The 27,347-nt window shown below is 46.2% G+C and overlaps 1 protein-coding gene across 5 annotated transcripts in view; it reads left to right on the forward strand.

Moving 5' to 3' along the window:
* Positions 1–27,347, forward strand: part of RAD21L1 (RAD21 cohesin complex component like 1) — a 619,411-nt gene that overhangs the window by 305,829 nt on the left and 286,235 nt on the right. For all 5 annotated transcript variants that reach the window (XM_063959128.1, XM_063959127.1, XM_063959130.1 and 2 more), the window contains one exon: positions 6,533–6,640. In XM_063959128.1, the coding sequence (XP_063815198.1) occupies positions 6,533–6,640 (108 nt within the window). The remainder of the gene's footprint in view (positions 1–6,532; positions 6,641–27,347) is intronic.

Genomic DNA, 27,347 nt, shown 5'->3' on the forward strand with positions numbered 1-27,347 from the left:
GTTAAGGGACAACATTGACCCCCTGGACCCAGAGTTGGAACATCATCTGTGGACAGGCCAAAGGGTAGTGTCTGGAACTGGTAGTGATCGTTCATCAGGGCAAACCTCAGATAAGCCTGTTGAGGTGACCAAATCAGGCTATGGAGATAGGCTTCTCTAATATCCAGGGAGACTATGAACTCCCGGTCTACCAGGCACGCAATCACTGCTTGCAAGGATTCGATCTTGAACTTGAAAACTATTAGATAAGGGTTCAAGGATTTTAGATTCAAAATGGGCCTTACTGAACCGTCCGGTTTTGGTACCACAAACAGGTTGTAGTAGTAACCTTGTCCCTGTTGTTGCAGTGGCACTGGAACAATGACTTGGGATTGTACTAATTTTAGGATGGCCTGTTGCAGCGTAACACGCGTATCCTCCAAAGCTGGCAAGTTTGATTTGAAAAATTGTTTGGGAGGAGCACTGTTGAACTCCAGCTTGTAGCCTGAGAAATTAGGTCTTTGACCCAGGTATCCTAGCAGGAACTTTTCCAGATGCGGCTGAAGTGACACAGCCGAGCTCCCACCTCGAGATCCCTTCGGGGTGGGTGGGCACCATCATGCTGAAGCCTTAGTGGAAGCAGTACTGGTGCTCTCCTGAGAACTGGTGATCGCTGGTTTTCTTGTCTTTCCTCTGGTGCCTCTAGCCACGTTGGAGGCACCTCTGGCCCTAGATCTAAATCTGTTAGACCGAAAGGACTGGGTAGATGGCCCCAGACAGGAGAAACGTGGATTTCCCCACAGTAACTTTACAAATCCATGTATCCAATTCTACTCCAAAGAGCCATTCCCCTGAAAAGAGAAGAGCCTCAACACTGTGCTTGGATTCTGCATCCACTATCCATTGACGCAACCACAAAGCCCGGCGCACCGACACTGCCATAGCAGTGGTCCTAGGATTAATATTGCCTATCTCCTTGAAAGAGTCACACAGGACACGTGCAGTGTCCTGAATGTGCTTCAGGAGAGCCACTATAGTGACCAGGGGCATATCCCTCGAGAGGCACTCCTGAATCTGAGTAGCCCAGGTATGAATGGCAGACATCCAGTAACCTGCCATGACCGATCTTTGAGACATACCTGCTGCTGTGTAGATAGACTTCAGTGTAGTCTCTATCTTCCTATCCCCAGGGTCCTTCATGGTGAAGGAGCCCGGGGCCGGCAGCACCGCCTTCTTGGATAGGCGCAAGACTGAAACGTCCACAGCCGAGAGTTCTTCCCACAATTTTCTTCCTTCAGAAGCAAATGGGAAAGTGTGTAAAAACCATTTTGACACTTGGTATTTTTTATCTGGATTTTTCCGGGCTAACTAAAATAGGTAATCGAACTCTTAAGAATCAGGGAAAGTGACATTGGGCTTGTTCTGTGTGAAGAAAAACGACTGATGTGACGCAGCATCCTCTAGAGGGAGTATTAACACATCCTGTATAGCCAAAATGAAGGGTTCAATACCCTGTGTAGAAGGGGAATCCCCAGTAATAGGTTCCAATTACTCCCCCTCCTCCAGTATTTCCTCATCTGAATCTGAGAGCAAATCAGGCAATCCATGTTTTTGTGGTCCTGAATTAGAGAGGGGGGGGGGGAGGGGCTGGTCAGCCCTTGCAGCCAGGTCTGCAACTGCCTGCTACAATTGTTGAGTTTTTTTAGCATTAGCAGTGAGCTGAGATGACATATCAGACATCATGGTTTTAATGGCACTTAGCCAGGAAAGCTCTTGACCCTCCCCCCCAGTCCCCTCATTGAGCTGTGAGGACTGACTACATTGTTCACATGATAATGAACCAGACGTAGGATGAGAGAATCTGGTGTGACATACACTGCATAATTGGTGTTTTACCATGTTTACAGTAACAACACTTACATACACATAGAAAAGTAATATGATAGCAAGCTTGCCCTTGTATGTGAGAGGGAGACAGAGAGAGAAAGGAGATCAGCACACCCAAGCTAAACAGCCCCAGTGAGGCTGCAAGCTGTTAATTCACAGTGTAACACCGGCATTTTGTCTTTCAGGACACAGATTAGTGTACAATAGCGGCTCTCCCCCTTTGCAATACCCCTGTACCAGTTTTCCAGCATTATCTGAGTGTCTGGAGGAGCTGTGTGTGCCTGCTGCTGCAGCTGTAAGAAATGGAAGGCGCCAAAACGCAGCTGGTCCCGCTCTGAGGAAGCTCCGCACCCTGTAAGGGCTCCAGAGTTTGTCATACTGTATTTATACTGGCAAAAGTGTCCCCATAAGTAGAAAATATCACACAAGTGCTAGTTTTACCCACCGCTGCCAGTGTACGCAGGGGGGCTGTAGCGGGTCCCCCCAGGTGGGTCCCGAAAGCCACCCCTGCGTTCTGCCACACTATGAACTGGGGGACCCCCCCAGTTTATACTCACCACCGATGTCACCTTTAGGCTAATGTTAGGGGTGTGCAGCGTGCTGTGATTGTGAGCGCCAAGGTACAGTGCCCCGCTGTACAACAACCTCTCAGGACGGTGGTCCTGCAGCGGGGAAGCGGCTCTTACACCTTGCAAGGCTGGTGACTACCCCCGTTTACTAACTCCCATGATGCACCAAAAATAACAAAGATTGAAACAGAAACTGAAGAAAAACTCTGGAGTTTGCAGAGTGTGCATCCTCTCCTGAGGGCACTTTTTTCTAAACTGACCTGTAGGAGGAGACATTGAGGGGATGAGCCAGCACACCCAGTGGAAGAAATATAAAGTGCACCGGCTCCTTTGGACCCCGTCTATACCTCATCGTACGAAGTCTCCCCAATATCCCTTATGGAGAGAAAAAATATTCTTTAGTTTAATTAAAATAATGAACTTTTGGGCCTTTATGATGCCCACAAGAGAGGTTGCTTTGGGGATCTTTAGCCCTTCATTGGAGTGGGAAAATATGTTTATCATAGGCAGAAGTCTTGTTGTACCAGGTCAGTTTGCAATTCAAGGTTGTAAGGATTGAAGCCTCAGCTGAGTGGCTGTGTTGGGCAGCCTGACAGAGCCGGCCCTAGGCATAGGCAAACTATGCAATTGCCTAGGGCATCTTGTATGCCTAGGGGCACAATCAGCTTCTGCTGATTAAAATGATATGCAGCATGCCTATATTCTGTGTGTAGCATTTTGTATGCAGATACAGCCACAGTCACACACAGTATATAGGCATGCCGCATATAATTTTAATCAGCAGAATCTGCTTGTGCATCCTAGCCACATAGCAATGCACATAAGATGTATTTTCATAAAAAATAGGCACCCAACATTAGCAGAGCTGCCAGTTGACTCACACCAGGAACTATATGTGTCATTATGTGTATAAGGGCATTAATAAAGTGTAACGTGTAATGGGCACTATGTGTGTCATTATGTGTATAAGGGCATTAACAATGTGCGGCATATGTGTAAGGGAAATGATGTGTATAAGAGCATTAATAAGGGTTGGCATAATGTGTAAGGCACATTATGTTTATAAGGACATTAATATGTGTCATATGTGTAAGGGGCATTACTGTGTGGTATTATGTGTATAAATGCATTACCAATGTGTGGCACTTTGTGTATAAGGTGCTCTACTATGTGGCGTAATGTGTAAAAAAGGGCACTACTGTGTGGTCTAATGTGAATAACGAGCAATATGGTGTGGTGTAATGTGCATAAGGAGCAATATGGTGTGGTGTAATGAGAATAAAGAACAATATGGTGTGGTGTAATGTGAATAAGGAGCAATTCAGTATGATGTTATGTGAATGAGGGGCACTAGGGTGAGGAGTAACGTATATAAGGTAAAGTGGTACTACTGTGTGATGTAATGTGAATAAGGGAGACTATCGCATTATAAATTGTGAATAAAGTTGCACTACTGTGAGTCAAAAGTTGAATTGGGGGTACTATTGTGTGGCCATGCCCCTTGCCAGCAAAAACACATACCTTTTTGGGCTGCGCGCCGAATGAGCACACTGTTCTTATTTAAATTACAGGGGGTAGGAACACAAAAAAAAGGACTGCTATGGGTGGGAGGTGATGGTGCTGGGAAAGGGGTGCAGGGTCAGAGGCGGAACTAGCGGTGGTGCTAGGGGGCACCAGCCAAAATCTTGCCTAGGGCATCATATTGGTTGATAGATAGGTTTACAGAGTTTTACAAGTTCAATGTTTTTACGTACCAAGATGCTCATTGTGAATGAAAGATGCTACACAATGTGACTTCTGACAATAATCCTCTGTAAGGGCAACTGTGGGAAGTTCTCAGTGACAGTGTTCCCTTTTAGGATGTAAGTGAAAACATGATTTCATTAAATCCTTTTCTTTAAATCTGTGAGTGCAGTTCACAATAACCCTTTATGCTTGTGTCCCCCTGAAAAAAAAGTTTGCTTAGTTAAATATTTAAAGAAGTGTTGTTGCTTTGTCGCTCTTTATTTCTTTCCTCTCATTTCTCCTGTGGGGCTTAGAGTTAGAACTATTCATTCCAACAAGGAGGGGATATAGAATAGGGAACTTTTTTAGACTTAGAGCATATTTTATAATGTGTTAAATGCCTGGATGGATGTTCTGTAGACCAGTGTCAACATCCCCTAACAGATTCTCAGAAAAGGATTTATTATGATTATCATTGTAATCATTTTGTGGACCTTGCCAAATTGTTACAAGATCATTAAATCTCCTTGTGGAGCAAGATGCCCTCATTCACAGTCAAAAAATATGTAACAACTGGCAGTACTAAATCCTATTTGATAAATGATTTATAGCAGCAGGCTATTAGAGACCAAAGCAATGTCCTATAGAAAAATTAAGGAACCAATAGTAGCCAGCGCTTATGAAACAATAATAAAAGATAGATTAATGGGGGTCATTCCGAATTGATCGCTAGCTGCATTTCTCCGCAGCGCAGCGATCAGGCTAAAAAACGGCAGTTCTGCGCATGCGTATGCAGCGCAATGTACGGGCACAACGAATACTGCAGTTTTGCACAGGGTCTAGCGATGCATTTCAGTCGCACTGCTTGCCGCAGAGTGATTGACATGAAGTGGGTGTTTCTGGGTGGCAGCTGACCATTTTCAGGGAGTGTTCAGAAAAACACAGGCGTGTCAGGAGAACCGCAGGCGTGGCTGGTCGAACGCTGGGCAGGTGTGTGACGTCAAATCCGGAACTGAATAGGCTGAAGTAATCGCAAGCGCTGAGTAGGTTTCGAGCTACTCTGAAACGACACAAATTTTTTTTGCATGCGCTCTGCGATACATTCGTTCGCACTTCTGCTAAGCTAAAATACACTCCCAGTGGGCGGCGGCATAGCGTTTGCATGGCTGCTAAAAACTGCTAGCGAGCGATCAACTCAGAATGACCCCCCAATGAACAATAGTAAATATGCATAATATATAATAGGTAAAAGTATGCACTGTACTGTATCTCAGAGTAAATGTAGTTCAAATGAACATTTATTATAATCACATCGTAAATGTCTCAAAACAACAGTTTACAAAGCTATATATAATCACACAAATGTTAAAAAGTATTGTATCTCATTAGCTGTAGCATTTGATGCAATATAGATGCAGTGTGGTTAGTTCCTTATTTGGATCATCTATTCTAGATCAATAGTCCATATATACTTTATGAAACAAGCCCTTCTAAATGATTCAATCAGAATTGCACTGTTCAGGACTCAAGCAAAGTAGTCACATGGAAATGCAGTCCCTCTGAGAAAGCCAGGAAAGGTGCTGGTGTACTGCGGTTGCCAAGCCCCCGTAATAATTCGAAGGCAAAAAGTGCAGATTTAGCAATGGGAGAGACCACTAACTGCTGTATGTGTTGTTATGAGTAAAATATTTATTCCTCCGAACTAAGGTGTTTCAGCACTGTCAGCCTCTTTTCAAGTGTTGGGGTTATGTTTGTTTTATAAGATAGTTGTCTAAGGATTGCATTCAGTTAGCCCAGGTAAGTAATCGCAGGCTAATTGATGTGCCGGGGCTATTTAAATACAGTCCGCGGTAGCCCTCAATAAGCTTGCAAGCTGCACTTAACACAGATTTCTGTTTGAGCCGGGGGAGGCTCGACCAGAAATCCACTGTAAGTGTCCTTGTTGTAGGTGCCATGAATTTGTTAACCCATAGCTCCAAATAATTTTCTCGTAATCGTGGGTTAATGTGCGTTAGTGCCAAATTTGCTGTGTGAGAAAAAGGAACTGTACTTGAATAGCCTCGAGCATAAAAGCCTAAGGCTACCAGTCTTCCCCTTGTGCTAAATTACAGCGGCTAATTGAATATGGCCCTGAGTGCGAATCCCTTAGGAGTAATGCCAGTTTGGGGTCATTGCAAAGACCGTGTTTTTTTTCTTCAAAATGATTATTTTGTCCAATATATGTATGTATTGGCAGTTAGTCATGAAAATAATATATTGTGATTTGTTCTCCCATAGAATCAGTGCTTATATAATCATTTGACAACTGTTGAGATGTGTGTGCATAGTTAGTGAGTTCTCAAATTAAATAAATCACTGCTATTTATATTTAGATAACAGTCAGATTTTTATTGAATCAACTAACCCATGCGCTGATAGGAATGTGAGCAAAGAGGTGATTTTTCCAGCCAGCCCACCTGAAGATGAGAAACATTTAGAGGGTAAGTCTTCTGCGTACAGGTATACTACATTTACCTCTTCTTTAGCCCTTCATTGTCAAGTCTTATTTGGCTTATTTGAGTAGGACTACTATAAATGAATGTGTAGTGACTAATGATTCCCTTTTTAAAATATGTAGATTCATTTTCACCATCCCAAGAGGTACGGTATTCCCCTGCAAGTGATTCATCAACTCCATTTCTCTTTCATCCTATTGTGGGTGAGATCACTGGATCATTTCATAGCTAAACTTGCACAGCTTCCTGTGAATTATATATGTAATTAGAGCAGCAGGTTAGTGAGTAACTCCCTAGAGAGACTTTTCCATTGTTGGACCCTCTTTCCGGGGGCCCAGATCCATTCATCTTCGGTTTAGAATTTAAAAAAATCAGCACTGTTTGGTACTAGTGTCCTCCTCTCTAAAGAGGTAACAAAGGCCCTCATTCCGAGTTGTTCGCTCGCAAGCGGATTTTAGCAGATTTGCTCATGCTAAGCCGCCGCCTACTGGGAGTGAATCTTAGCATCTTAAAATTGCGAACGATGTATTCGCAATATTTTGATTACACACCTCGTAGCAGTTTCTGAGTAGCTTCAGACTTACTCGGCATCTGCGATCAGTTCAGTGCTTGTCGTTCCTGGTTTGACGTCACAAACACACCCAGCGTTCGCCCAGACACTCCCCCGTTTCTCCGGCCACTCCTGCGTTTTTTCCGGAAACGGTAGCGTTTTTTCCCACACGCCCATAAAACGGCCTGTTTCCGCCCAGTAACACCCATTTCCTGTCAATCACATTGCGATCGCCAGAACGATGAAAAAGCCGTGAGTAAAAATCCTAACTACATAGCAAATTTACTTGGCGCAGTCGCAGTGCGGACATTGCGCATGCGCATTAAGCGGAAAATCGCTGCGATGCGAAGATTTTTACCGAGCGAACAACTCGGAATGAGGGCCAAAAATCATAAAATCTTATTCAGTCCAAAGATCTCATACTGTAAGTGCTAGCAGACATCCCAGGTTCACTTTGGTGAAGATTATTACTTGGGAATTCAACAGAATATGGAGGGTCATTCCGAGTTGATCGCTCACTAGCAGTTTTTAGCAGCCGTGCAAACACTATGCTGCCGCCCACTGGAAGTTTATTTTAGCTTAGCAGAAGTGCAAACGAATGTATCGCAGAGCGCATGCAAAAAAAAAATTGTCGTTTCAGAGTAGTTTAAAACCTACTCAGTGCTTGCGATCACTTCAGCCTATTCAGTTCCGGATTTGACATCACACACCCGCCCAGCCACGCCTGAGTTTTTTCTGGTACGCCTGCGTTTTCCCAAACACTCCCTGAAAACGGTCAGTTGCCACCCAAAATCGCCCACTTCATATCAATCACTATGTGGCAACCAGTGCGACTGAAATGCATCGCTAGACCCTGTGCAAAACTACATAATTCATTGTGCCCGTACGTCGCACGTGCGCATTGCGCCACATACGCATGCACAGAACTGATGTTTCTTTAACCTGATCGCTGCGCTGCGAACAAATGCAGCTAGCGATCAACTTGGAATGACCCCCATAGTGAATTGATGGGTTACTCAGATTTTGAAGTCCCATCAGAGTTTGTGAGAGAGTCCTTTAAAGGAAAGAGAGTTAGTTACATAGTTATTGTTAGATAAGGGCCCTTAAAGTTTTAAAATGATGAGCCTCAAATTTGTAATGTGTCTATTTTTAAAAATAAGTATATTGCTCAATTTCTTTCCTAACTTTTTTTTTTTTATATATATTTTTATTGAAGCAATGTACAAAACACTATACCAGTGGTTCTCAAACTCAGTCCTCAGGACCCCACACAGTGCATGTTTTGCAGGTAACTCAGCAGGTGCACAGGTGTATTAATTTACTCACTGACACATTTTAAAAGGTCCACAGGTAGAGCTAATTATTTCACTTGCGATTCTGTGAGGAGACCTGCAAAACATGCACTGTGTGGGGTCCTGAGGACTGAGTTTGAGAACCTATGCACTATACTATAGTAGAAGCACAATTTGTCACATGTACATAGGCCTAACATGATGTGATATATAACACAGATGAAGAATGAATACATTGTGTATAGATAACGTGGTTGTCAGACAATGAGAAAGGCTGGTGTGTGGTAGCCCAAATATAAGATAGGACAAACAAATGTGAGAGTTGCAACTAGTCATATGATATAAGGAAAATAGAGATAAAATAAAATAAAGTATGCCCGCATCTTCCCCCCCCCCCCTCCCCCAATGGTCACACAGAAACTGGAGGATTACCCTCAACCATTCGTAGGAGATACCACAAAGTGTTACATAGAGAGTTCTGTATTTGAGATTGAATATCTGTTGTAATAAAACTTTCCCACATTTCGAAAAAAAAAAATTGTTTTGGCTTCCTTTTCCTGCACAACCTCTTCCCATGACATGCGAAAGAGATAAAATAGTTTTGTTTTGAAGAGGGACAAGGAAGGGGGTTCAGGATGAATCCACACTTGGAGGATATATTTTCGGGCCGCCGCACTAATTGCCAGCAACAGTCGCCTGCCTACCTTCGAAATTTGAAAGCCATTTGGAAGAATGCCAAACAGGGCCATTTCAGGGGTTAATGACATATAATTGAGTACCTGTAACCAAAATCTACGAATTAGTGGACAGGACCATAGACAGTGGAATAGATCAGCTTGGGACTGGCCACATTTGAAACATGAGTGAGTTGTAGAAATCCCAATCGTGAATCGCCTATGTGGGGATAGGTAGGACCGGTATAATACATTGATGAACATCTCTGTATAGATAGCGGACGAAAGCGTGTGACATGATCTAGTGTGGGCTTTTAGTAAACCAGCTATCTGCAGACCCGGAAGTTGTGAAAGCCATGTCTGGGGGCCCCCTCGTGATGTAGTATAGTCTAAGAGGTCTTGTAAATGACCATAGGCCACAGAGATCGCCTTTCTCATATTTGGTGTTTGCTGAAAAAATGTGTGAACAGTGTTGGACCAATTGGCTTGGGAAAAGTGGTGTATAGTGGAGCTAACATAATGTTGGGCCAAAAGAAAGGCTACAGGATATGTAGCTATGACTGGGAGTTTTTCTGTTGCCTCTTGGAATGTGAGAGGCACTGGCGTGCGCAGCACATTTTATTAGGGGGTGCACCGTTGGAAGGGCATGTCTAGCACCATCTATTGATGGTCAACGCAATATAAAATATCCACCCTTGTACCAATCCTAATAAAGCAGATACACTGTCAGATGTTGTGGTGTGTACCAAACAAACACCCCTGATGGCACTAACTGCAATTACAGTGCTCCTCCTCAGCCCGGTCTGGCTCCCCCTCTCTTTCCCCTGCAAGATGCAGCAGCTTACTTACAAGTCAGTCACTCACTGACACTGACAGTCGCAGACTAATATTGCCGCTGCTGGAAAAACGAGTGACGTGTCAATGTTGCTGCCGACCGCCTGCCAGTTTTTAATTTGTCTTCTTAAGAGGAACGCTGGCTGCATGCTGATCCTCATCAGTGGCTGGCGTTGGCATAGCATAGAAGGAGAGAGGTGGGCGTGCAAGCAGCATTACGTAATCACGTCACATCACGCTGTTTTTGTACATGGAGGTGGAGCCGGGAGTTTGAAAGCCGGTGGCAGTGGCACCCTTGATTAACCCAGGCGTCCGGTCAGTAATGCAGTCCTGACAGGGTGCAGAGCAGAGGGGACAGTAATCAGCCTGCTCGGCGATCGTTGCATCAGGCAGGTGAGATCAGGGTGCCAGACATTAGGGGGTGCCTGTGCGCACCAGGCACCCCCCTGCGCACACCTATGGTGAGAGGCTGTTTAGCTGATGCGTCAACCAGGAATCCAATGTTAATTTCTCTTACGTCCTAGAGGATGTTGGGGTCCACATTAGGATCATGGGTTATAGACGGGTCCCTTTGGAGCCATGGGCACTTTAAGAGTTTAATAGTGTGGGCTGGCTCCTCCCTCTATGCCACTCCTTCCAGACTCCGTTTAGCCGGTCACAGCTAGGGGAGCTCCTACGAGTTCTTTTTTTTCTCTAACGTCCTAGAGGATGCTGGGACTCCGTAAGGACCATGGGGATAGACGGGCTCCGCAGGAGACATGGGCACTTTAAGAAAGACTTTGGATCTGGGTGTGCACTGGCTCCTCCCTCTATGCCCCTCCTCCAGACCTCAGTTTGATACTGTGCCCAGTGGAGACTGGGTGCTTTCAGGGAGCTCTCCTGAGTTTCCTGTAAAAAAAAGTATTTTAGTTATGTTTTTTATTTTCAGGGAGCCTACTGGCAACAGACTCCCTGCATCGAGGGACTGAGGAGAGAGAAACAGACCCACTTCTCTGAGTTTCAGGGCTCTGTTTCTTAGGCTACTGGACACCATTAGCTCCAGAGGGATCGGTACGCAGGTCTCACCCTCGCCGTCCGTCCCAGAGCCGCGCCGCCGTCCTCCTCACAGAGCCGGAAGAAAGAAGCCGGGTGAGTATGTGAGGAAAAGACTTCAGAGGCGGCAGAAGACATGATCTTCATAAGAGGTAACGCACAGCAGTGAAGCGGTGCGCCATTGCTCCCATTCACCTCACACACTTCGGTCACTGTAAGGGTGCAGGGCGCAGTGGGGGCGCCCTGGGCAGCAATAAACACCTCAGGTGGCAAATACACATATATACATGTACAGCTGGGCACTGTACATGAATAAAAAGAGCCCCCGCCATGTTATTAGTAAATCTGAGCGGGACAGAAGCCCGCCACCGAGGGGGCGGGGCTTCTCCCTCAGCACTCACCAGCGCCATTTTTTCTCCACAGCACCGCTGAGAGGAAGCTCCCCGGACTCTCCCCTGCTTGACACACGGTGAAAGAGGGTTTTAAAGTAGAGGGGGGGCACATAATTGGCGCATATACATTATGCATAAGCGCTACTGGGTAAACATTTTGTGTTTTTTCCTGGGTCATATAGCGCTGGGGTGTGTGCTGGCATACTCTCTCTCTGTCTCTCCAAAGGGCCTGGTGGGGAACCTGACTTCAGAAAAGAGCTTCCCTGTGTGTGTGTGGTGTGTCGGTACGCGTGTGTCGACATGTCGGAGGTTGAAGGCTCACCTAAGGAGGAGTGGAGTGTATGAATATTAGGTCTCCGTCGGCAGCGCCGACACCTGACTGGATGGATATGTGGAATGTTTTAAGTGCTAATGTTAATTTATTGCACAAAAGATTAGACAAAGCTGAAGCTTAGGGTACAGTCAGGGAGTCAACCCATGTCTGTCCCTATGTCGCCGGGACCTTCGGGGTCTCAGAAGCGCCCACTATCCCAAATAGTTGACACAGATACCGACACGGATTCAGATGCCAGTGTCGACTACGATGATGCAAAATTGCAGCCAAGGGTGGCTAAATGTATTCGATATATGATTATCGCAATTAAAGATGTTTTGCATATTACTGAGGAACCCCCTGTCCCTGACACGAGGGTACACATGTATAAGGGAAAGAAACCTGAGGTCACCTTTCCCTCCTCACATGAGCTGAACGAATTATGCGAAAAAGCGTGGGAAACTCCAGACAAAAAACTGCAGATTCCCAAAAGGATTCTAACAGCGTATCCTTTCCCGTCACAGGACAGAATACGGTGGGAATCCTCCCCTAGGGTAGAAAAAGCTTTGACACGCTTATCAAAAAAGATAGCGCTCCCGTCCCAAGATACGGCTACCCTCAAGGATCCTGCTGACCGCAAGCAGGAGGTTACCTTGAAGTCCATTTACACTCATTCTGGTACGTTGCTCATGAGAAGTTCGATTGACTTCTTGGAAAGTAGCCACTAACCCCTATTGCATACTGTGACTGAAGCCGCTGTAATAAATCCTTTACCTACGTACTCTGTCCCCAGTTAGCGTACACAGTCCCGTACTGTGCACGCACTTTGCGTACACACGCCGGAATAGCCGTGCAGCTTACACTCAGTGCATACGCACAGACCGACACGCTGAGAGCACGAGGCAGCTCTAGGTGTGGCAATTACACTATACAAACGCTCAACAGAAACTGAATGCGACACCAGTATTTGATTGTATGTTGTGGTCCAAAGCAGCAACAAGTAATAATATATTTGTAAAAGGGGGTTACAATAGGTTAAAATATAAATGGTACAACACAATACAATTCAATCACAGAGAGAGAGTCACACCCAGTGATACGTACGTTTGTTCGCCTGCGCATCCCGGATCCGGTCCTCTAGTCGATCTGGAAAGATGACCTTAGAGCAAGAGAGAGAGAGCGACCAGCCCAGGTGCAAGGTTTATATACCCTTGCCCAAAATACAATACAATGGGGTTGTATGCTCTCCACCGATTGGTTGGAGGGATGGTCGTTTACAGTACAGGAGAGGTCATTGGTCGGTTTGAAGATAATGGCGATGCCTTGATCCAGGGGTGTGTACTGCTGGTCAGCTCTGGATTCCCACCGCATACCAAGTACATAATAAACACAAATATACCTTTAATCTGCCTTTGCGAATAACTATTCGCAACGACATGCGATCTTCTCCAAACCAACACCGGATTATTACTCATAATTATTCGAACACGTAGATACCATGCGTGATACTCTGATCAGTTACTGTCCCCTCGCATACTGTAAAGGTGTATAATTCCCTTGTTGTGCCTTGCAAATAAGTAAAAGTTGCATGAGGGGAAAGGGGAGACTATGTGCAATGTGTGCAACAAGTTTGGGAAACATGCAATGTGTGACAGTAATTTCCATGTTCATTATGTTACCTTGTCATGCGATCTCCAAGCAACATGATCCTACACATGAAATGACCAACCATTCTCAAGATACACACAAATAAATATATATATATATATATATATATATATAGAACAAAATGACCCGGCACTCTGTAGTCCTTAGGAAAAAAGCTTACTGCTCATGGTGCCATCCCACACGGCCTTTCAGCCTGTAATATACTCGAACGGAATAGGCGGCACTCAGAGACTCAGAATCAGTGTAGCAAGTGCAGTTACTTTATTGTCAGCATCAAATCTACGTTTCGGGGTCGCAACCCCGTCGTCCGGATAAATGACAATACAAACAAATTGTGTTTAAATACCTTAGTGCAGAGTGTCACCTCCCGCCAGTCCAGACGCCGCTGCCCGGTTTCCGGCCGCATCTTCCCGGTCCTTCCGGGTGTGACGCTGCGCCGGTCCGCCCAGCTCACGCGCTGTTACTGTGGAAAGGGTTACCATGGTTACATATCAACAATCAGTGTATCAAGAAGAGGAAGCACATCTTCCACGTCACAGTGAAATATACAATATTACTTTCTGTAACCTAATCATATAAAGTGCATCGTGCAAAACAAACATATGTATTAAAAAAAAACATATATTTCTCTAACGTCCTAAGTGGATGCTGGGGACTCCGTAAGGACCATGGGGAATAGCGGCTCCGCAGGAGACTGGGCACATCTAAAGAAAGCTTTAGGACTATCTGGTGTGCACTGGCTCCTCCCCCTATGACCCTCCTCCAAGCCTCAGTTAGATCTCTGTGCCCGAACAAGAAGGGTGCACACTAGGGGCTCTCCTGAGCTTCTTAGTGAAAGTTTTAGTGTAGGTTTTTTATTTTCAGTGAGACCTGCTGGCAACAGGCTCACTGCATCGAGGGACTAAGGGGAGAAGAAGCGAACTCACCTGCGTGCAGAGTGGATTGGGCTTCTTAGGCTACTGGACATTAGCTCCAGAGGGACGATCACAGGCCCAGCTTGGATGGGTCCCAGAGCCGCGCCGCCGGCCCCCTTACAGAGCCAGAAGGCAGAAGAGGTCCGGAAAATCGGCGGCAGAAGACGTCCTGTCTTCAACAAGGTAGCGCACAGCACTGCAGCTGTGCGCCATTGCTCTCAGCACACTTCACACTCCGGTCACTGAGGGTGCAGGGCGCTGGGGGGGGCGCCCTGAGACGCAATAATAAACACCTTGGATGGCAAAAAATGCATCACATATAGCTCCTGGGCTATATGGATGCATTTAACCCCTGCCAAAATACATAAAAAAACGGGAGATAAGGCCGCCGATAAGGGGGCGGAGCCTATCTCCTCAGCACACTGGCGCTATTTTCCCTCACAGCTCCGTTGGAGGGAAGCTCCCTGGCTCTCCCCTGCAGTCACTACACTACAGAAAGGGTTAAAAAAGAGAGGGGGGCACAAATTAGGCGCAGTATTAACTATACAGCAGCTATAAGGGGAAAAACACTTATATAAGGTTATCCCTGTATATATATAGCGCTCTAGTGTGTGCTGGCAAACTCTCCCTCTGTCTCCCCAAAGGGCTAGTGGGGTCCTGTCCTCTATCAGAGCATTCCCTGTGTGTGTGCTGTATGTCGGTACTTTTGTGTCGACATGTATGAGGAGAAAAATGATGTGGAGACGGAGCAGATTGCCTGTAATAGTGATGTCACCCCCTAGGGGGTCGACACCTGAGTGGATGAACTGTTGGAAGAAATTACGTGACAGTGTCAGCTCTGTATAAAAGACAGTGGTTGACATGAGACAGCCGGCTACTCAGCTTGTGCCTGTCCAGACGTCTCATAGGCCGTCAGGGGCTCTAAAGCGCCCGTTACCTCAGATGGCAGATATAGACGCCGACACGGATACTGACTCCAGTGTCGACGGTGAAGAGACAAATGTGACTTCCAGTAGGGCCACACGTTACATGATTGAGGCAATGAAAAATGTTTTACACATTTCTGATAATACGAGTACCACCAAAAAGGGGTATTATGTTCGGTGAGGAAAAACTACCTGTAGTTTTCCTGAATCTGAGAAATTAAATGAGGTGTGTGATGATGCGTGGGTTTCCCCCGATAACAACTGATAATTTCTAAAATGTTATTGGCATTATATTCTTTCCCACCAGAGGTTAGGGTGCGTTGGGAAACACCCCCTAGGGTGGATAAAGCGCTCACACGCTTGTAAGGGCTCTATCCTCTCCTGAGATGGCCGCCCTTAAGGATCCTGCTGATAGAAAGCAGGAGGGTATCCTAAAATGTATTTACACACATACTGGTGTTATACTGCGACCAGCAATCGCCTCAGCCTGGATGTGCAGTGCTGGGTTGGCGTGGTCGGATTCCCTGACTGAAAATATTGATACCCTAGATAGGGACAGTATATTTTTGCCTATAGAGCATTTGAAAGATGCATTTCTATATATGCGTGATGCACAGCGGAATATTTGCCGACTGGCATCAAGTCTAAGTGCGTTGTCCATTTCTACCAGTAGAGGGTTATGGACACGTCAGTGGTCAGGTGATGCGTATTCCAAACGGCATTTGGAAGTATTGCCTTATTAAGGGGAGGAGTTATTTGGGGTCGGTCTTTCAGACCTGGTGGCCACGGCAACAGCTGGGAAATCCACGTTTGTACCCCAGGTCGCCTCTCAACATGAGAAGACGCCGTATTATCAGGCGCAGTCTTTTCGTGGATAAGCGGGCAAAAGGTTCCTCATTTCTGCCCCGTGACAGAGGGAGAGGAAAAAGGCTGCAGAAATCAGCCAGTTCCCAGGAACAGAAACCCTCTCCCGCCTCTGCCAAGCCCTCAGTATACGCTGGGGCTTTACAAGCAGAATCAGGCACGGTGGGGGGCCCGTCTCAATGAATTTCAGCGCGCAGTGGGCTCACTCGCAAGTAGACCCCTGGATCCTTCAGGTGATATCTCAGGGGTACAAATTAGAATTCGAGATGTCTCCCCCTCGCCGTTTCCTAAAGTCGGCTTTACCGATGTCTCCTTCTGACAGGGAGACAGTTTTGGAAGCCATTCACAAGCTGTATTCCCAGCAGGTGATAATCAAGATACCCCTCCTGCAACAGGGAACGGGGTATTATTCCACACTGTTGTGGTACCGAAGCCGGACGGCTCGGTGAGACCGATTCTAAATCTAAAATCTTTGAACACTTACATACAGAGGTGCAAATTCAAGATTGAGTCACTCAGAGCAGTGATTGCGAACCTGGAAGAAGGGGACTACATGATGTCTCGGGACATCAAGGATGCTTACCTTCATGTCAAAATTTACCCTTCTCACCAAGGGTACCTCAGGTTTATGGTACAGAACTGTCACTATCAGTTCAGACGCTGCCGTATGGATGGTCCACGGCACCCCGGGTCTTTACCAAGGTAATGGCCGAAATGATGATATTCCTTCAAAGGAAGGGAATTTTAGTTATCCCTTACTTGGACAATTCCCTGATAAGGGTAAGATCCAGGGAACAGTTGGAGGTCGGTGTAGCACTATCTCAGGTAGTGTTGCTGCAGCACGGTTGGATTCTCAATATTCCAAAATCGCAGCTGGTTCCGACGACTTGTCTTCTGTTCCTAGGGATGATCCGGGACACAGTCCAGAAAAAGGTGTTTCTCCCGGAGGAGAAAGCCAGGGAGTTATCCGAGCTAGTCAGGAACCTCCTAAAACCGAGCCAAGTCTCAGTGCATCAATGCACAAGGGTTCTGGGTAAAATGGTGGCTTCCTACAAAGCAATCCCATTCGGCAGATTCCACGCAAGAACTTTCCAGTGGGACCTGCTGGACAAATGGTCCGGGTCGCATCTTCAGATGCATCAGCGGATAACCCTGTCACCAAGGACAAGGGGTCCCTCCTGTGGTGGTTGCAGAGTGCTCATCTTCTAGAGGGCCGCATATTCGGCATTCAGGACTGGGTCCTGGTAACCACGGATGCCAGTCTGCGAGGCTGGGGAGCAGTCACACAGGGAAGGAATATCCAGGACTTATGGTCAAGCCTGGAGACATCACTTCACATAAATATCCTGAAGCTAAGGGACATTTACAATGCTCTAAGCTTAGCAAGACCTCTGCTTCAAGGTCAGCCGGTGTTGATCCAGTCGGACAACATCACGGCAGTCACCCACGTAAACAGACAGGGTGGCACAAGAAGCAGGAGGGCAATGGCAGAAGCTGCAAGGATTCTTCGCTGGGCGGAAAATCATGTGATAGCACTGTCAGCAGTATTCATTCCGGGAGTGGACAACTGGGAAGCAGACTTCCTCAGCACGACCTCCACCCGGGAGAGTGGGGACTTCACCCAGAAGTCTTCCACATGATTATAAACCGTTGAGAAAAACTCGACAGGTATTGCGCCAGGTCCAGGGACCCTCAGGCAATAGCTGTAGACGCTCTGGTAACACCGTGGGTGTACCAGTCAGGGTATGTGTTCCCTCCTCTGCCTCTCATACCCAAGGTACTGAGATTGATAAGATGGAGAGGAGTAAGCACTATATTCGTGGCTCTGGATTGGCCAAGAAGGACTTGGTAACCGGAACTTCAAGAGATGCTCACGGAGGATCCGTGGCCTCTACCTCTAAGAAGGGACCTGCTCCAGCAAGGACCCTGTCTGTTCCAAGACTTACCGCGGCTGCGTTTGACGGCATGGCGGTTGAACGCCGGATCCTGAAGGAAAAAAGGCATTCCGGATGAAGTCATCCCTATCCTGATCAAAGCCAGGAAGGATGTAACCGCAAAAACATTATCACCGCAATTGGCGAAAATATGTTGCGTGGTGCGAGGCCAGTAAGGCCCGACGGTGGAAATTCAACTGGGTCGATTCCTACATTTCCTGCAAACAGGAGTGTCTATGGGCCTGAAATTGGGGTCCATTAAGGTTCAAATTTCGGCCCTGTCAATTTTCTTCCAAAAAGAACTAGCTTCAGTCCCTGATGTTCAGACGTTTGTAAAAGGGGTACTGCATATACAGCCTCCTTTTGTGCCTCCAGTGGCACTTTGGGATCTCAATGTAGTTTTGGGTTCCAAAAGTCACATTGGTTTGAACCACTTAAATCTGTGGAGTTAAAATATCTCGCATGGAAAGTGGTCATGCTGTTGGCCCTGGCCTGGGCCAGGCGCGTGTCAGAATTGGCGGCTTTATCCTGAAATAGCCCTTATCTGATGTTCCATTCGGACAGGGCGGAATTGAGGACTCGTCCTCAGTTTCTTCCTTAGGTGGTTTCAGCGTTTCACCTGAACCAACCTATTTGTGGTGCCTGCGGCTACTAGGGACTTGGAGGACTCCAAGTTGCTAGACGTTGTCAGGGCCCTGAAAATATATGTTTCCAGGAGGGCTGGAGTCAGGAAATCTGACTCGCTGTTTATCCTGTATGCACCCAACAAGCTGGGTGCTCCTGCTTCTAAGCAGACTATTGCTCGTTGGATTTGTAGTACAATTCAGCTTGCACATTCTGTGGCAGGCCTGCCACAGCCAAAAATCTGTAAATGCCCACTCCACAAGGAAGGTGGGCTCATCTTGGGCGGCTGCCCGAGGGGTCTCGGCTTTACAACTTTGCCGAGCAGCTACTTGGTCAGGAGCAAATACGTTTGTAAAATTCTACAAAATTGATATCCTGGCTGAGGAGGACCTGGAGTTCTCTCATTTGGTGCTGCAGAGTCATCCGCACTCTCCCGCCCGTTTGGGAGCTTTGGTATAATCCCCATGGTCCTTACGGAGTCCCCAGCATCCACTTAGGACGTTAGAGAAAATAAGAATTTACTTACCGATAATTCTATTTCTCATAGTCCGTAGTGGATGCTGGGCGCCCATCCCAAGTGCGGATTGTCTGCAATACTTGTACATAGTTATTGTTACAAAAATCGGGTTATTATTGTTGTGAGCCATCTTTCAGAGGCTCCTCTGTTATCATGCTGTTAACTGGGTTCAGATCACAGGTTATACGGTGTGATTGGTGTGGCTGGTATGAGTCTTACCCGGGATTCAAAATCCTTCCTTATTGTGTACGCTCGTCCGGGCACAGTATCCTAACTGAGGCTTGGAGGAGGGTCATAGGGGGATGAGCCAGTGCACACCAGATAGTCCTAAAGCTTTCTTTAGATGTGCCCAGTCTCCTGCGGAGCCGCTATTCCCCATGGTCCTTACGGAGTCCCCAGCATCCACTACGGACTATGAGAAATAGAATTATCGGTAAGTAAATTCTTATTATTAAAAAACTACATCATACAAAAAAACCGTGCTCAACTTTCGTAGGTGCTGGTTACAGGATATTATGCCTTAAAATCGTGTTAAAAAACGTCAGGGACAATCAAGAAAATAATAAGAAGAAGATATTATCTTCTTCAATTTTTTTCTTCAATTTTTTTAGACAGTATATTACAACCATTAATTGGCCAACAACCCAGAATCATCAAGGACACCACTATGTTTTTGAACCAATTGATGGCGCTACCGGATATTCCAGCTGACACTCTAATTTGTACCATTGACATCTGTAGTCTTTATACTAGCATACCCCAGTCTGCAGGCCTTAGGGCCATGAAGGAATTTTTATTACATGCAGGCATGGATGCACTGGATCGGGACTTATTTCTTACTTTGTTAGAAATGACCCTCACAAGGAACTATTTTTTGTTTGACGGTAAATTTTACCGCCAAACCAGTGGGTGTGCGATGGGCAGCAATGTGTCGCCGTCCTTTGCCAATACCTTTATGTTGCAGGAGGAACAATCTATATTTTTTAATGATTTAAATATTTCCCAGCACATTTTTTACTACTCAAGGTATATAGATGACATATTTATTTTATGGACTGGCGGCCAATCTAGGTTTGACGCATTAATTGCCCACATCAATGAAAGGGATTCCCCCATTAAAGTCACAGCAGCCAGTGACTACGTCACATTGAATTATCTAGACGTGAGAGTCTCCATCGACAACAACAGCTTACTAACAGAAGTATTTTATAAGCCCACTGACAGGAACACATTACTTAGATATAACAGCCACCACCCTGGTGCTTTAAAGAAAGGGTTACCTAAATCCCAACTTATCAGGGCGGCAAGGATCACCAATGATCCCTCCAAATTGGATGGTGCGTTAACTAAAGTATCTACACGGTTCATTGAAAGAGGGTATGAGCGCAAGATGCTTCAGGCATACCAACAGGAAGTTAAAAACCTACGCAGAGAGGACCTATTGGTCCAAAAAACCAAGGAAGACTCACAGCTGATGCCATTTGTCACTAGGTACAATAGTGCCAGCCCTGTAGTGCCTAGGGCCCTACGAGGACTGTGGCCCATCATAGCCACTGATAAAGCTTTACCCTCGTTACACAAAAAAAGACCCATGGTGTGCCACACCAGGGGCAGGAGCATCAAAGATCAAATTGTGCACACAGACATCACAGGATTTGGTATCCCCACGTCCACCACGTTTTTATCCAGACCCTCAGGATGTTACAAATGTTTGGGGTGCGAAACATGTAGGTTTATGACTGCTGGGCCCACGTTCACTTCTAGTGCAACCGGTAGATCATACAGTATCAGACATGTACTTACCTGCACGAGCACTTTTGTGATATATCTGATCACGTGCCCCTGTAATTTACAATATGTGGGCAAGACTATTCGCAGTGCCCGCGAACGTCTTGCTCTACATAGATCAGCTGTCAAATCTGCACTAGCGGGCAAAACGTCTGAGCAACCAGTAGCCCGCCACTACGCTGAACATGGTCACACAATGGGGGATCTGAGGTTCCAGATCATTGACCACTGCACAAAGAGCCTAAGGGGTGGTGACAGAGCGGGGGACTTGTTAAGAATGGAGGCCAGATGGATGTATCACTTGGCTACCATCAAGCCAAAAGGACTAAATGATAAAATACAATGGAGTGTTTTTTGAAAATGCTGCTTCATGTTGCCCTTTGTAGTTATACACATTATTTATATTATATACATTTATTATTATTATGTTTTATATAAAATGAGTTACAGAGCAAGTTGGCACCTCAGCGGGTAGTCTGTCAGTTACAGACACCACCTGTGGGACACCAGGTTACTGTATAATTACAAATATATGTATAATGTTTGTGCATAGTGCGGTGCTGTTTCCAGGTCTCCAGGTTACAATTGTACATCTGAATCATTTAGTAGTTCGTTTATACATTTAACATAAACTTATGCTGCTTTGCACCTTAATCTTTTTAAATTTCCAAGTCACTTCACTGTTTTTATGTTCACAGTGCCGACATTGGTACCGCCGTGACTGGATTACCCGCAACACTCTGGGTTGCCTTGGTTACGGAAACAGCTGCCCGGGAGGTCAGCGTCGCTGTAAGTGGTTGCCAGGTTACACGGACGTTCCATGTCACGACGCCGGACCATGTGACCGGCACTGGTTGATGACGTCACTCTAATGCACACAGGGAAGCGTGGTAGCGTCTTCCCCTGATTGATTGCCGCACGGCCCGCACGCGGGTTTCATCTCACATAAAGGTAATTATTCTTCTCACTACTTCACTTCTCACTTGTTGTCCTTGAAGAAGGGGTGTTCGCGCCCCGAAACGTTGGATGTATTTTGTTTTGTGAAATGGATTAAAACTCTGTTCACCGTTTATTACGCTTGAGTCAGTCCTTGAGTGCCGCTGCTTGCCAGGATCCGTTGAATATATATATATATATATATATATATCCATAAGTGTTTCCCTGCTATTATATCAAAGGTTTTCTAGACTGCAGGCTGCCTGTAGTTAATAATTTGAAAACACAGGCTTATGTGTATCTTTTGGGATATTTGTCTCCCAGTGTTCTGGCTCCCACCAAACGATGACTTGTTCGGTTTGTGTTGTCTTCGGTATACACTCTGAAACAATAAGGATAACTAGAGATATTTACTTTCCTCACAGATCAGGGTGCCTGTTTCATGATCACAAACCTTTGCGTAAACAAGACATGTCTTGATATATTCAAGACATTGTTTTAGAAGAATGTGTATGTGTGGTTTGATTAGCTTGTGTGTGAACAGTAACTTGCCTTTGAAGATTACAGTCTGTACAAATTCTGTACTATAAGGATTGAATATGGAACATGGCTTTGGGGGCCTTTCTATGCGACTACGTATGTCACCGTATTTACCCACACCCCACACTAATACGCAGGGCTTCACGAGCCAATGTATGCAGCGTCCGGGTGTGTGCACGCACGGCTAATATGCAACCGCACAGAAGCCACTCTGAATGGTGTCTGTGTAGTGCGGGTTTGTAATATTTTCCGACTTCGACAGTCCACCCTTTGGCAGTCAACAATAACTGCCATAATTAATATGCAGAAAATATTTACATAATAATACATAGATACAGTGTTAGAGTATGCACCTTGAAGTGAGAGAAAAAGTCATAGGTGAGAAAATGTGTGGCCTATTGTGATAGGAAAAAGCGTGTATGTATGAGTAAATGCTTGAGGGGAATGTATCATCGTGCAGTGTAAGCTTCTAGGTTTTGCGAAGTATTCATTATATTCCTTCTCATCCCGTATTAAGGGTCTGTACATGGTCCAACAAACTCCACCGAGCTATATGATAAATGGGGAGCACATTTATCTGATGATACATCGTGGGGATATCCATATGTGTGAGCAATTATGTGTCCCTATTATCTAATGACTATGTGTGTTTCACTAACCTAGCCCTACAGAGATTAACAGAAGACATGTAACGGTACATACAACAATAAAATGACATTTTTGGTGATTGATGAGTTGGGTTCCGGTTTGTGGATTTCCTTTTTCTGATGCTAGCCTTGGTGAAAGTGATACGCTGATCCTGGGGTCCTACCAACCCGTACTCTCCATCAGAACTCACTCCAGATCCTTGCTTGACGTCTCGGGGGCCCTCACAAAAACAAAACCACCAGAAAAAAACGGAATACAGACAGTCTCTTGGGATGGATCCATTTCGTTAGGGACAAAAATAGGAAGATGAGGGGGAAAAACAAAAAAACAAAGAGAAAGTAGTGGGGTGGTGAAAAAAGAAAATGGTACGACAACCGTTCTAACTCTCGTTACTCTCCGTGCTCAGATGCCTTTCAACAGTCCTGCCTCTCAACTTTCCCGGAACAAGCACTCTAGTGATACGAGGTTCTCTTCCACCTGCTCTTTGTCACGAGTCTTCTCCGGGTCAGCGACCTTCTTGCAATGGGACGAGTGGACCCAAGTCTCTCTCTCGGCAACCTTCAATGCTGTTGTGCTGGCTAACAAAACTTGGTATGGTCCTTCCCACCTGTCTATGAGGCAACCTGAGCGTAAGAAATTTCGAATCATCACATAATCCCCAGGTTCAATGTCATGACAATTACTGTTTGGTGGGTCAGGAATCACCAGCTTTAGATTTCTTTGTTGATTTCTGAGCTGCTGGCTCATCCTAACCAAATATTGCACAGTCACTTCATTATTACATTTCAAATCATCCTGGGGGTCAATCATTACGTGAGGTTGTCGCCCAAAAAGAACTTCAAAGGGTGATAGGTTAAGTGGTGACCTGGGAATGGTTCTGATACTGTACAACACTAGTGGCAATGCCTCTGGCCACAACAATCCAGTTTCAACCATCACTTTGCTAAGCTTGTTCTTAATAGCGCTATTCATTCTCTCCACCTTTGCGCTCGCCTGTGGCCAGTACGGAGTATGTAGCTTGCTATTAACACCCATCAGTTTGCACATGACCTGAAAGACTTCACCTGTAAAATGGGTACCCCTATCACTTTCAATTATTCTAGGGATACCATATCTACACACAAATTCCTGCACAATTTTCTTTGCAGTGAACATAGCAGTATTTGTGGCAGCGGGGAATGCTTCTACCCAATTTGAAAAGACATCTGTACACACTAGGACATATTTCAGATTCCTACAGGGTGGTAACTGTATGAAGTCTATTTGTATTACCTGGAAGGGTCCGTCCGTAGGAGGGATATGGGATGGTTCAGTCGGTATTGTCTTCCCAAAATTCTTTCTCATGCAGGTGATACAAGCCATTGCCCTCCTACCTGCATGAGATGAGAACCCTGGTGCACTCCAGTATGCCCTGACCAGTTTGCACATACCTTCCTTGCCCAAGTGGGTCAGGCCGTGAGCTGCCTCCGCTAGGGCTGGAAGATATGCCTTGGGGGCCACTGGCTTACCGTGCCCATCTGTCCAGAGGCCCGAAGACTCTCTTCCATATCCCTTCGCCTTCCAGACGGACTTCTCCTGCAGGGAACACAAATCTTGCATTTCAATGAGTTGTTGTGTGCTTATTGTGTTAAATGTCATCAGTGGTGTGATGTTGGTTAGTGTGGCTGAACTTGCTGCTGCCTTGGCAGCTTCGTCTGCCCGGCTGTTACCAAGTGACACTGGGTCTTGACTGTAAGTGTGGGCTTTGCACTTGATAACAGCCACTCTATCGGGGTCTTGCATTGCTGATAGCAATCTTTTGATGTGGGTCGCATGCGCCACGGGTGTGCCAGCTGCTGTCATGAAATTTCTGAGGTGCCCTAGCGCCCCGAAATCATGTACCACTCCAAAGGCATACCTAGAATCTGTGTATATATTAGCTGACTTACCCTTGGCCAATTCACACGCTCTGGTTAGGGCGACCAGCTCAGCAACTTGTGCTGAGTGCGGTGGGCCCAGGGGCTCAGCTTCTATGATACTTCTGTCGTCTACAACTGCGTACCCAGTGCACAGGTCTCCCGAGTCCGTCTGTCTGTGGCAACTACCGTCAGTGTAAAAAGTAAAATCTACGTTTTCCAGTGGGTTGTGACTGTCAGGTCTCGCAGTGAAAGTCTGGTTCAGATATTCCATACAATCATGCGTAACAGTGTCTGCACTAAATCCTCCTTCACCATCATTCTCATCCTCCACCCTTTGTGCCTGTCCAGGCACACTTGGCAGATAAGTTGCAGGATTTAGTGAGCTGCATCTCTTTATGGTGATGTTTACAGGGGCAATTAGTGATAATTCCCACCTTGTAAACCACGCAGAGGAGACATGTCTGGTTTGGGCAGAGTTCAGTAAGGCTGATACTGCATGAGGTGTATGGACGGTCAGGTTGAGTCCTAACACTACGTCTTCGCTCTTAATCACTAGCAAAGCTATCGCTGCAACACTTCGCAAGCATGTGGGGAGAGACCGTGCTACAGTGTCCAACTGTGCACTGTAGTATGCTACTGGTCTGCTGGCATCACCATGTTTCTGTGTTAAAACACCTGCCGCACACCCAGCACTCTCTGTACCATACAATTCAAAGGGTTTCCCATAATCTGGCATACCTAATGCAGGTGCCTGTGATAGGCACTGTTTGAGTCTCTCAAATGCCAGTTTGGACTCATCTGTGTGCGAAATCCGATCTGGTTTGTTTGAAGAGACCATCTCTTGCAAAGGTAAAGCCAGTATGGAGAACCCTGTGTTGAGATGTAACGGAACCTGGGAGGTTGTATCAGACCCCTAGACATGTAAGTAACATGTAGAAGAACTGCCCGAAGGCGTGACCACGACAACCAGGGTAAAAGTCAATGATGTTTATTTATGACAAACTCCGTAACACAGCAGCAGTAAAAGAAAACATAAAAATCAGCAGAGGATAAATACAGTTCCTGGGTACTACAGGGTGGCAAGGGCCACAGGGCTCTGGTAGTGTGAGATAGTTCTTATAATCTTCTAGATGGAAAGTCCTTACCAGGCCCGACTGTAGCAATGGAGATAGCCCAGGATCGTACCAGCTGGTGTTCCAGGGAAAGCTGGGCTGCTGTGGATAAAACGGCTGCTGTGGGTACTGGCTGGAACCAGGCTGATGTTGGCACGGAGTGGATACTGGCTGGAACCAGTTAAATAATAAATGTAGTTTGAGAGCGATGGAATATGAAGTGATGTTTGGAGTTTGAGAGCGGTGAAATTATAATGCCGGTGATAAATGATAATCTGCAGAAAAGGGTACCGGCACTTTAAGAAGAGCTGACCTCTGCTGGATGCTGAAAGCAGGTGGATCTGTAGCTGGAAGCAGATGAATCCAAATGGATAGGAGAGTCAGGCTACACCGCAGGTGGAATGCTGGTGCAGGTCTCTTTAGTGGAAGTGTGGAGACAGGAGCTGGAACCTGGAAAACAACCACAGGAGAGAGACAAACTGGAACTAGGTTTGACAACCAAAGCACTGACGCCTTCCTTGCTCAGGCACAGTGTATTTATACCTGCAGCAAGGAAGGGATTGGCTAGGCAATTATGCAGATTAACAATACTGATAACAGATTGGAGGAAATGATCAGCTGACAGAATCCAAGATGGCTGCGCCCATGCAGACACTTGGAGGGAAGTTTGGTTTGTAATCCATGTGGTAATGAAAACAGTAATGGCGGCGCCGGCCACAGGAGACAGGAGACGCCAGGCTGACAAGTGCACATCCAACCACGCGGACACAGCGGAGGCCGCGGCTGACGTAATCGCCACTCTGACACTCTGCATGCAGAAGCTCAGGGACGGCGGCGGAGGCCGCGGGAGACGCCATGCCAGATGTAATATGGCGTTACTGTGACAGCGTCTCAGAGAGACAGGAGAGGATGCAGGAATGTGAACATTAGGATAACAGATGGGATCCGGTCCTGGAGCGCTGAGCCAGCCTTAGGAGGCATCTGATGGGTAAGAAATGGCGTCCAGATACCCGGATCGTGACAGCACCCCCCCTTTAGGAGTGGCCCCAGGACACTTCTTTGGCTTTTGAGGAAACTTGGAATGGAATCTCCGGACCAAGGCAGGAGCATGGACATCAGAAGCATTGGTCCATGAACGTTCCTCAGGGCCGTAACCCTTCCAGTCAATAAGATACTGTAGTTGACCGTAACGGTGACGAGAGTCCAGGATCTTGGCCACTTCATACTCAACACCTC

Source organism: Pseudophryne corroboree, chromosome 3 (genome assembly GCF_028390025.1).
Source record: "Pseudophryne corroboree isolate aPseCor3 chromosome 3, aPseCor3.hap2, whole genome shotgun sequence".
In the NCBI taxonomy this organism is placed as follows: domain Eukaryota; kingdom Metazoa; phylum Chordata; class Amphibia; order Anura; family Myobatrachidae; genus Pseudophryne; species Pseudophryne corroboree.